General features: G+C 39.4%; 1 protein-coding gene across 1 annotated transcript; it reads right to left on the bottom strand.

Annotated features, from left to right (window-relative positions):
- Nucleotides 1-3,816: 3,816 nt before the first annotated feature.
- On the bottom strand, nt 3,817-11,076 carry prx (periaxin). The gene is made up of 2 exons (XM_034291965.1): nt 8,265-11,076; nt 3,817-7,310 (listed from the first exon to the last, which is right to left on the bottom strand). The coding sequence occupies exons 1-2, from the start codon at nt 11,043-11,045 to the stop codon at nt 4,764-4,766; spliced, it is 5,328 nt and encodes a 1,775-aa protein (XP_034147856.1). The 5' UTR covers nt 11,046-11,076; the 3' UTR covers nt 3,817-4,763.
- Between the last annotated feature and the right edge of the window lie 1,561 nt (nt 11,077-12,637).

The raw sequence follows: 12,637 nt of genomic DNA, 5'->3' as shown, positions 1-12,637 counted from the left end.
CTGTTGTAGCCCATCCACCTCAAGGTTGTGCGTGTTGTGGCTTCACAAATGCTTTGCTGCATACCTCGGTTGTAACCAGTGGTTATTTCAGTCAAAGTTGCTCTTCTATCAGCTTGAATCAGTCGGCCCATTCTCCTCTGACCTCTAGCATCAACAAGTCATTTTCGCCCACAGGACTGTCGCATACTAGATGTTTTTCCCTTTTCACACCATTCTTTGTAAACCCTAGAAATGGTTGTGCGTGAAAATCCCAGTAACTGAGCAGATTGTGAAATACTCAGACCGGCCCGTCTGGCACCAACAACCATGCCACGCTCGAAATTGCTTAAATCACCTTTCTTTCCCATTCTGACATTCAGTTTGGAGTTCAGGAGATTGTCTTGACCAGGACCACACCCCTAAATGCATTGAAGCAACTGCCATGTGATTGGTTGATTAGATAATTGCATTAATGAGAAATTGAACAGGTGTTCCTAATAATCCTTTAGCTGAGTGTATAAGGCTATTCTAAATCAACATCCTGAACCCACTTGAGATGGAATAATAGTCAATGACTTTTGTGGGACTAACCTGAGGTACACAAGTGAAAACTGCCAGAACCTCTCCAGTTCAGTGAAAAGGATTAAGGAACCCTTGTGTAAAGGTTCAAACTGGAACCCATTTTATGATGGGCTGGGCTACATTTGGAACTTTTTTAAATATTATATTTAAGATGCTAGCCTATGACATACAAGGCATGACTTAGTAGCCTTAAAGGGGCATTTCACTCTGCTGAAACCACCTTACATAGTTTTTTTTTAATCATTGAGGTTTGAGTGCAGGAATGCGATTTGCGTGCTATGCGACACCCTCTAGTACATCCGAACGTTTAACGAACTGTGAGTGTGATCTGAAAAATGAGTGTAGTCATGATTTGCTTCATTTGGCAGTGCCTCCATGTTATATAGTCATTTTGTGTGTATTCGTGGTTGTCCTTGTTTGATAGAGCCGTTGGTTGTCTTGCTGTCAGCGGGTGTATTAATAAATGTACAAGGTGCCAACATTTGACTCTGAAGGGACGATGCTGCCTACTTAAGTAGTGATATTTAACCGTACAGTAGTAGGCTAACAAAGTTGCTTTGAGAGGCAGTGGGAAATGCCCCAGAATCCTGGTGAGAAGAGTTAAAATACAGACTGAGGAATGTATTAAATAATTGCATTTGGACCACAACCATTTTATTGAGATCAATAAGGCAAATAAGTGGGAATTAACATATTGCATCTGTGTAGGTTTAAAGCAACAGTAGAGATCTGTGGCGAGCAATCATTGCATAAAACACATTTCTATTCTTTTTAGATATGGCTACCATCATTAGAACTCGTTAGTTTTCCACAACATTGGAGCCTACGCATGCTTAATAGGGATCCTTCAGAGACGTAACCACCATATTTAGTGAAAATTATAGGAAAGCTTGAATTCACTGGGAAAAAGTTATTTCTACTGGTAAACATGTGAATCTTTGTATTTTTTCAACTGGTTAACAGCAAGGTTATGTCCTACTCAGCAGCAACAAATCATCAGCGCTTACAGTATAGTGATATTATAGTGTAGTGATATATATATATATTTCTGTTTTTATATATATAAATTATCATGTATTCAGACCATTTGTATGACAATGAAAATTGAGCTCAGGTGATTCCGGATTCTACTGATCATCCTTGAGATGTGTTTGGAGAATACTTGTGGTAAATTAAATTGAATGGGCATGATTTGGGAAGGCCCCCACTTGTTCACATATGGTCCCACAGCTGCATGTCAGAGCAAAAACCAAGCCATGAGGTCAAAGGAATTGTATGTAGAGTGCCGAGACAGGATTGATAAACAGATATGGGAAAGGATACCATAAAATGTCTGCAGCATTGAAGGTCCCCAAGAACAAAATCTCCACCATTATATTTAAATGGAAAACGTTTGGAACCATCAACACTTCCTAGAAATGGCCAACCCGGCCAAACTGAGCAATTGGGGGAGAAGGGCCTTGGTTAGATCGATGACTAAGAACCTGATGGCCACTCTGAAAGGGCTCTAGAGTTCCTGTGTGGAGATGTGAGAACCTTCCAGAAGGACAACCATCTCTGCTGCATTCAACCAATCAGGCAGTAGAGGTAGAGTGGCCAGACTTAAACCACCCCTCAGTAAGCACGACGGCCCACTTGGAGTTTGCCAAAAGGTACCTTAAGGATACTCAGACAATGGGGAACAAGAATCTTTGGTTTGATTAAACCAAGATTGAACACTTTGGCCTGAATGCCAAGCATGACTTGTGGAGGAAACCAGGCAATGCTCATCGCTGGGCCTGTACCAGCCCTACGGTGAAGCATGGTGGTGGCAGCATGATGTGTTTTTTCAGAGCAAGAACCCGGGAGACTAGTCAGGACCGAGGGACAGATAAACGGAGCAAAGTACATACGGATCTTTGATTAAAACCTGCTCCAGAATTTGTTTCTCCCAAAAAATAATTTTGCTTGATCATTATGAGGTGGATTGATTGATTATTGGGCTAGACTGATGATTGTGTAGATTAGTGAGGAAAAAAATCAGTGTAATCAATTTTAGTATACAGCTTGTGGGAAAAAGCGAAGGTGTCTGAATATTTTCAGAATGAACTGTAGCTACATATGGGGGCATTTGGTGCTGGCGCCAGGCAAACGAAAAGCAAAGGAACACTTTTTTTTGTGCTTGCTTGTAATTATTACTGCCAGGCACAGAACAACACATGGGCATGATCCACGTTGGGTGTTTCTAAAATAAGTGTTGTTTAACAAGTGTCTATTTGTTCTTCTAAGTATTAGCATATAATCTGCTACGTTGTTAGGGAGGTGGTAAATCTATGTCTCCTACGAATGCTGGAACTTGTGGTATTTTATGAGCCGAAAAATACAGAAGTCTACTCCAGCTCAAAATTCAAATTCACTCATTCTAGATTGTTCTAGATTCTAGATGTTGTATTTTTCTTACACCAATTCTTGCTAACGATAGTAATTAGTACATCAAGTAGCTATGGTATTATTCATGTTGCAGATTTTACATTGCCAATAAAGAAATTGCTTCAATATCTATCCACATAATATTCTAAAATTATGTGAATACTATTCAACACTGCTAATTATCTATAGTTATAATGCTGTAACTATTACATTTTCTGGAGTTAAATAATTTAACTAATACAGCTCTGTTAGTCATTGGAGGTAAAAAAAAAAAAAAACTGTCAGTAATTAACCTTAATATTACATTGCATTAGAGCATTAGGAACACATTCTATTTACTTTAAGGGTTGTCTGACATTGGATATGTCTTAAAACCATGCCTGTACTAAGCCACACCTCCATTCTGGAGTTTCTCTAGGAACCCGTTGCTATGTTAAACCAATACATTCACTTTTGACTAACAACAGTTTATTGAGGAAGTCCAATGGTTTCTTTAAGATCCCTGGGGTTCCTCAAGTCACCACTAGTTCTATGAGTCCAAATGTCAGCTGTATTTGACAGGAGAAGGAGCTGTTTACCTTATGTCTAAAATGCATTGACTACATTGACAGCTGTCATTGAAATTACAATAAAATGAAGAACGCAAACTTTTTAAAAACATTTTTGTAGGAATATTAAGGTTTATTAATGATGTGATCTCTTAACAACATTCAATGCCACTTTGATATGCAATGAAAACATGCTAATCACAAAGGTATTTGGAAAAATCTCTTCACATATACGGTTAAACTATGTTATCTGGTCAAGTGCACGGTTGTCATGCACCAATCTATATGGTTACTTCTATTTTTTTTTACCTAAAGTAGTGAGTGTAAAAGAAAAGCCTGAGCGGGGATCAACATCAGTTTTCAGGAGTAAAGTAAGCTAGATTGAAGATACTGCATCCCTGAAGGCTAGATGTTTGCAGGCTTATCTAACCCCACTGAGGTTGATTTCCAACAGCTGTTAATTATGGTTAATGAAAACTTTGTAAACTTATTTGACAGAATTGCTGAGACTCTTCCCATGCAGATAAGCACACGCATTTGCTAGTACTTTCTAACAAAAAAAAATTATAATATCCTTTTTTCCAAAAGGTTTTGCTATTTCAATTTAAGAGAAGACATGTTCTGTTTCTTGAAACCATGGCTTATTATCAAATGACAGTTTCTGATTGTTTTAGGTTTGCCTAATTGATTTTCATACAGTGTGTGGTATAATGAAAAATAATCTTAATATATATATATATATATATATAAAAAAACAAGCTGAACAAAGTTAATGAAAAACTATAAATCTCACACCATCCTCAAGCTTCAAATACATTAATACATCTACACAAATCACTAATATACTTATTCCTGTTCTGGTAATATTAAAATAATTACATGTTTTATTAAAGTTTGCTGCTGTAAGCAGTCAAAATATCAACTTATTTACATACAAATTGCTTTTGGCAAATTGGTTTGTGTTCCTTGTCAGTCTAATTCTACAATCATGCTCAAGTAAATTTCATTGAATTAAAGGTATAACAAATTAAATCTTCCTTTGAGAAATAAAAATGTGTGGCATTTGTTTAGCAAAAAAAACTTAACAACAATAAATAATGAATTAACATTGATGTTTACATTCACACTGAAACCAGTTCTCAAAGAAGATAAAAACTAAAACATAAGGGGGATCAGTTACAAAAACAGTGGTCACAAGTAAAATGAGAAATTGGGAAATATATTACTCTGTCATCTCTTCAAACTTCAGTAATTGCAGTCAGATAGCGATGTGTGAGTTTGATCAGTTCTGGACTCTGTTACTGTATGCTTTGTTGTCTTTGTGACCACGGTTACTGTTCCCTCCTTTGTTGTGGTGACATGTTCCTCAGACACCTCCTGCGTAGAGAACCCCATGCTCGGCATCTGGAGCCGGAAGGTACCAGACATTTCATCTAGACCCTGTAGTGAGGATATGCTGCCCCGGGGAGAACCTTCTGGTGTGATGTGGAGGATTCCTGTTGAGTGGGGTTTCAGGTTGAATTTCGGGGCCTTGAACCAGGTTGACTGCAGTCCTCCTTCAGTCTGTTGCTTGCTGCTCTCAGCCTCTACCTGCCCCCTAGAATTCCCTGATACAAAGCTCATGGAGGCCATAGGTGTTGGTGATTCTGAACTATCTCTGTCTAGCATTTCAGTCCTGGCCGATGAAGACACCACATTGCCTTGACTTTCCTCCTCTCCCTTTGATGTTTTCTTCTTAAATCCCGGGAAGGATATTTTGCCTGATTTCCCTTTCGGTCTCTTGGTTTCTCCATCAGGTCCTGAGGATTCTTTGACAAGCTTAGCGTTCATTTCAAGGTCGTCTTCTCCACTGCCTGTTTTTGAATATGGTGAGGAGAACTCTATTTTTGGCAGTTTGAGCTTCCCAGACTTAGCTTTATCTTCCTTCGATCCATTCTGAAAGGTTGGATCTTTCTCCCCATTGAGGCTAGAACTAGACCCCTCACCTTTTATGTCAAATGAACTGTTTTTCCCTGGAGAGAATGTAACTTTTGGTATTTTTAGCTTTGCTCCCTTTGACTTATGTCCATCTAGATTTCCCTCAGTTTCCATAGTGCCACCCTTTACCTTGGATCTTGACTTTCCAAAAGATGGCTTCATTTTGATCTTTGGTCTTTCAATGGCGGCCCCTCCAGACTCTACACCTACTTCCACCTCTGCTAAGGTTGTTGACATATCAGAGTGTTCTGTTTGTGGATTAACTAAAACAAATACAGCTTTTTTAACATTTGGCATTTTTGGACCTTCATACTCAACCTCTGGGTGCTTCACATCAACTCTAGCATTAGGTGAAGACATTGCCGGCAAAGCCACCCCAAACTTGGGTATTTTTATTTTTTGTCTTGTGCTTGTGTCGGTCCCATGGTCATCAGATCCAGTGTCAAACTCTGTATCAGGTATTTTAGGGACTTTGATTCCAAGATTAGGTCCATTCTCTCCGCTGGTATCTGTGCCAGTGGTCTCGGCAGAGCCTTGTTTGCTCTTTATGTCCACAGAGGGTAAAGCGATCTTTGGCATTTGAAGCTTGACGGAATCATTTTCTTCTTGTTCTCCAACCTTGCTTTGTGCTCCTTCATGGCCTGTTCCTGAGATTTCTAAATTTGGTAGTTTCAAATTAGGCAATTCAGCACTAATCCCTGGACCAAGTTTCCCCTCTTGGCTGTCTCCTTTAGACACTGACAAGCCTACATCCGGTAGGGAGATATTTGGCACCACAGAACCACCTGCCCCCACATCTACACCTTCGCCAAGCTTTGTCTTCTTAATCTTAAACTGACCACTGGCCCCTTGAATCTCTTTACCAGTTTTGTTTGTGGCAACATCTACTGCATGATCTCCAGTGCTCTTCATTTTTGGTATTCCAACTTTGAATTTGTTGCCTTTGACCTTTGGCCCCTTAACTTTGGTACCAGTGATAAGGTCTAAATCAGGTAACTCAATTCTTTTTCTATCCTTCATAGCTTTTTGGAAGCCTAAATCCAGCTCCAGATCTACCTTAGGGCACTCCACGTCTATTTTTGGCATTGCTATTTTAATCTTATTGTCTTCCTCCGCATGTGAACCAGTTTTGTCAGCTCCATTTTCTGGGGTCCCAACTTTCATGTCCATGTCAATTGAGGGCATTTTAATATTTCCTTCTGCCTCAGCACTGGGCTGTTTGATTTCCACATCAACATCACCAGGCGTTATCTTAGCCATTTTAATATCCATTTTTGGTAGTTTGATTTCTGGCATATTGTGTCTTCCATCCTGACCTTTAATTTCCATATGTGGTACATTAATGTCTCCAGATTTGCCTTTTGGTAATGTTATGTCAACATTGGGCATCTTTAATGTTCCTCCTTTAATGTCCATTTCCATTGCTGGTGCACTGATATATCCTGACTTTCCCTTTGAAAGTGATAAGTCTACCTTTGGCATTTTAATACCTGGCATTTTGATTTTCCCTCCCTCTGCCTGAATTTCCACTTCTGGTTCTACAAATCCTCCAGTTTTTCCTTTGGGAGATGATAAATCAATATTTTCGTTTTTCGTATGTGACATCTTGAATTTTCCTCCTTTTACTTCAGTTTCAGGTAAATTAATGTCATGTGACTTTCCCTTTGGAAGTGAGATTTCAACATTTGGCATATTCATATGTGGCATTTGGAATTTACCGCCCGCCCCTTCAATATCTATGTCAGGTCCTTCAATCCCTCCAACTTTTCCTTTGGGAAGTGATATATCAATATTTGGCATTTTCATATGTGGCATCTTGAATTTTGCTCCTTCTACTTCAGTGTCTGGCAAGTTAACGTCTTGTGACTTTCCCTTTGGAAGTGAGATATCAACATTTGGCATTTGCATATGTGGCATTTTATATTTTCCGGTCCTTGCTTCGATTTCCATCTCCGCCCTTTCAATCGCTCCACTTTTTCCTTTGGGAAGTGATATGTCAATATTTGGCATTTTCATATGTGGCATCTTGACTTTTCCTCCTTTGATTTCCATTTCTGGTGCATTGATTTCTCCAGACTTTCCTTTCGGAAGGGATAAGTCTACATTTGGCATTTTCATGTGTGGCATTTTGAATTTTCCACCCCCGCCTTCAATTTCTATGTCAGGTCCTTCAATCTCTCCAACCTTTCCTTTGGGAAGTGATATATCAATATTTGGCATTTTCATATGTGGCATCTTGAATTTTGCTTCTCCTCCTTCCATTTCAGTTTCTGTTAAACTGATGTCTGGTGTCTTTCCTTTTGGAAGTGAGATCTCAACATCCGGCATTTTCATGTGTGGAATTTTAAACTTTCCTCCTACTGCTTCAATTTCCATCTCTGGCTTTTCAATCTCCCCACTTTTTCCTTTGGGAAGTGATATGTCAACATTTGGCATTTTCATATGTGGCATCTTGTATTTTTCTCCTTTGATTTCCATTTCTGGTGCACTGATTTCTCCAGACTTTCCTTTTGGAAGTGATATATCAATATTTGGCATTTTCACATGAGGCATCTTGAATTTTCCACCCCCGCCTTCTATTTCTATGTCAGGTCCTTCAATCTCTCCAACCTTTCCTTTGGGAAGTGATATATCAATATTTGGCATTTTCACATGTGGCATCTTGAATTTTCCACCCCTGCCTTCAATTTCTATGTCAGGACCTTCAATCTCTCCAACCTTTCCTTTGGGAAGTGATATATCAATATTTGGCATTTTCATATGTGGCATCTTGAATTTTGCTCCTCCTCCTTCCATTTCAGTTTCTGTTAAACAGATGTCTGGTGTCTTTCCCTTTGGAAGTGAGATATCAACATCCGGCATTTTCATGTGTGGCATTTTAAACTTTCCTCCCACTGCTTCAATTTCCATCTCTGGATTTTCAATCTCTCCACTTTTTCCTTTTGGAAGTGAGATATCGACATTTGGCATTTTCATATGTGGCATCTTGTATTTTTCTCCTTTGATTTCCATTTCTGGTACATTGATTTCTCCAGACTTTCCTTTCGGAAGGGATAAGTCTACATTTGGCATTTTCATGTGTGGCATTTTGAATTTTCCACCCCCGCCTTCAATTTCTATGTCAGGTCCTTCAATCTCTCCAACCTTTCCTTTGGGAAGTGATATATCAATATTTGGCATTTTCATATGTGGCATCTTGAATTTTGCTTCTCCTCCTTCCATTTCAGTTTCTGTTAAACTGATGTCTGGTGTCTTTCCTTTTGGAAGTGAGATCTCAACATCCGGCATTTTCATGTGTGGCATTTTAAACTTTCCTCCCCCTGCTTCAATTTCCATCTCTGGCTTTTCAATCTCTCCACTTTTTCCTTTGGGAAGTGATATGTCAACATTTGGCATTTTCATATGTGGCATCTTGTATTTTTCTCCTTTGATTTCCATTTCTGGTGCACTGATTTCTCCAGATTTTCCTATCGGAAGGGATAAGTCTACATTTGGCATTTTCATGTGTGGCATCTTGAATTTTCCACCCCCGCCTTCAATTTCTATGTCAGGTCCTTCAATCTCTCCAACCTTTCCTTTGGGAAGTGATATATCAATATTTGGCATTTTCATATGTGGCATCTTGAATTTTGCTCCTCCTCCTATTTCAGTTTCTGGTAAATTTATGTCTTGTGATTGTCCACTCTCTGCTTTGTTTTCAATGACTGGCCCATCAGTCTTCCCACTTTTTCCTTTAGGAAGTGATATTTCAATATTTGGCATTTTCATATGTGGTATCTTGAATCTTCCACCCCCACCTTCAATTTCTATGTCTGGTCTTTCAATCTCTCCACCTTTTCCTTTGGGAAGTGATAAATCAATATTTGGAATTTCCTCATGGGGCATCGTGACTTTTTCAGCCCCACCATGAATTTCTTTTTCTGGTCCTTCAATCTCTCCAACTTTTACTATGGGTGATATATCAATATTTGGCATTTTCATATGCGGCATCTTAAAATGTTCTCCTTTATCTACATCCATTGCTCCATGTTTTCCTTTTGGAAGTGATATCTCTACCTTTGGCATTTTCATGCCAGACATCTTGAATTTTCCACCAACTCCCTCTATTTCTGATACATGAATGTCACTTTTTCCTTTAGATTTAGGATGTGATAAATCTATGTCGGGCATTTGGATATTTGGCATCTTAAATGTCCCACCCCCTTCAGCTATTTTTGTTTCATGCTTTACTTTAGGAAGAGTTACATCAAGATCAATTTTGGGTGCTGATATGTCAATAGTTGGCATTTTAGGGATTTTTAGGCTCCCTTCATAACCTCTGATATCAGCCTCAGACACATCCACTTCAGCCTTTGGGAGTAACACTTCTTGCTCAGATGTTTTGGCAGCAGGCAAGTATAACTCCACTGATGGTATTTTGACCTTTAATTTGGCATCTGGTTCACCAGACCCTGGCATGGAGAACTTTTTAATTGTGACACCGGGTGCATGAAAGCCAGCTTTCCCTTCCATTCCACTATCCAATGAGGCAACTAGCTCTCCTTCTGGTAGAGTAGCTTTAGGAGAGGCCTTTTTAAACTTAGGGAATTTTAGTCTATATTTTCCTTTTTCCTCATGGTTTTCTATACCGATCTCTGGCTTTGGAATGTCTATTTCCTCTTTTTTTGTCTTGATTTCCATATCAGGCCCGGCTATTGATATATCAGCATCTTTCTTAAATATTCCAAAAGTTGGCATTTTCATTTTGGGCTTTTTATTTTTACCTTTTGTCTTCCCATCTCCACCTAATTCCACTGATGTTAGTCTGCCTTCACCATCCACTTGTGGGGAACTAATATGAATATCGAAATCTGGGGTACTGGCTTCTGTCTTTAGATCTCTACTAGATTTAGACTTTCCACCAAATTTCGGAAGAGAAAATTTAGGCATTTTGAGAGACACATCTGGCATGTCAAAACTTGTGCCAGAGGAGGGCCTTCCACCTTCTGCTTTTAGTAGCTCCATCTCTTCCCTATCATTTCCTTTTGAAATTCCGAAATCTAGGTCAACTTTTGGTGCTGATATGTCTACTGTTGGCAATTTAACAGTTGGCAACTTGGATGAAATCCTAGATTCTGCTTCAATTTTTGGCATTTCATTCTTTCCCCCTTTCACTACAGGGCCTTCTACTGTGAGCTCATACTCTGGCTGCTTTATCTTTGGCGGGGACACATCAAATGTAGGCATATACATTTTTCCTCCTTTCCCTAAAGATCCTTTAATGTCAATTTCTCCCTCTGATTTTCCTTTTGGAAGTGAAATATATATTTTTTTCATTTCACCTTTGGCTCCTGGGTCTTCTACCTTGCCTTCATGCTCAGATAACTTCATTTTTGCAAGAGAAATATCAACTGAGGGCATGTGGAACTTGCCCACTTTGCCACCATGCCTTTCAACCTCAAGATCTACTTCAGTCTTCCCTTTGGGAAGAGAGATGTCAATGGTAGGCACATGTATTTTGCCTTTTTCATCCAGTCCGTCCAGTTTGATTTCACCTTCTGGGAGCTTCATTTTTGGTAAAGATACATCAAATCTGGGTGTATGAAACTTTCCTCCTTTCCCAGAAGGTCCTTCAGTGTCAAATTCTCCTTCTGCTTTTGGAAGTGAAATATCAATTGTGGGCATGTCAAAGTTTCCACCTTTGGCTTCTGGGCCTTCTACTTTGACTTCACCCTGAGGTAACTTAATTTTTGGAAGAGAAATATCAACGGAGGGCATGTGAAACCTTCCCCCTTTGCCACCTTTCCCCTCAACCTCATGATCACCTTCTGCCTTCCCCTTTGGATAAGAAATGTCAATAGTAGGCATGTGTATTTTATGTCCTTTAAATTCTGGCCCCTCTAATATATCACCATCTTTTGACATTTTTGGTAAGGACATATCAAATCCAGGCATGTGAAACTTTCCCTTTTCACCAGAATGTCTTTCCATGTCAATTTCCCCAGTTTTTCCCTTTGGAAGTGATATATCAATCTTTGGCATTTCAAACTTTCCACCTTTCACCTCAGGGCCATCTAGGCTGACTTCACTTTCAGGTGTGTTTATTTCTGGAAGTGACATATCTAATACTGGCATTTGGGACTTGCTGCCTTTTCCAGAATGGCCTTCAGTGTCAATTTCTATTTCTGCCTTAGGAAGGGAAAAGTCAATTGTTGGCATACGAAATTTCCCTCCTTGTATTTCAGGTCCTTCTAAAGTGGCATCTTTTTCTGGGGACTTCATGTTGGGAAGGGAAATGTCAAAAGTAGGCATATGAAATCTTCCTCCTTTTCCAGAATGTCCTTCAAGGTCATTTCCGGCCTCTATTTTCCCTTTGGGTAGTGAAATATCAAATGTGGCTAATTCAGTATTTCCACCTTTCCCTTCTGGGTCTTCTATTTTCACTTCACCTTCGGGCAACTTCAGTTTCGGAAGGGAAATGTCAACAGAGGGCATGTGAAACTTGCCCCATTTGCTTCCATGTCCTTTAGCTTCTTCAATGTGACTTTTTGACAGGGATGTGTCCATCGTTGGCATATCCATATCACCACCTTTTGGTCCTTCTAAACTGACATCTGCTTCTGGTGACTTGAGGTTTGGAAGGGAAAAGTCACCTGTAGGTATATGAAAACTGCCTCCTGCTTCAGAATTTCCTTCAACATTGATATCACCTTGCAATTTTCCTTTTGGTGGTGAAATGTTGATAGTAGGCATGTGAAACTTTGCTCCTTTGACTTCAGGACCCTCTATGTTGACTTTACCCTCTGGTGACTTCATTTTTGGGAAGGAAATGCCAAATTTGGGCATCTTAAACCTGCCTCCTTTACTGCTATGGCCTTCAATATTAACTTCTTCCACAGTTTCACCTTTTGGGAGGGAAACATCAATCTTTGCCATCTCAACCTTTCTACCTGCAATTTCAGGACCTTTTACATTGGCTTTACATTCTGGTAATTTTACCTTTGGAGGAGAAATATCAAGTGAAGGCATGTGAAATTTTTCTTCTCCTTCACTGATGACACCATCTGTTTGTCCTTTTGGAATTGAAATATCGATGGAGGGCATATGAAATTTACTGACTTTAACATCAGTTCCTTCTTCTTTCATGTCACCACCTGATGACT

Source organism: Esox lucius, chromosome 1 (assembly GCF_011004845.1).
Source record: "Esox lucius isolate fEsoLuc1 chromosome 1, fEsoLuc1.pri, whole genome shotgun sequence".
NCBI classification, from domain to species: Eukaryota; Metazoa; Chordata; class Actinopteri; order Esociformes; family Esocidae; genus Esox; species Esox lucius.
This window is presented reverse-complemented; position numbering and strand designations above follow the sequence as displayed.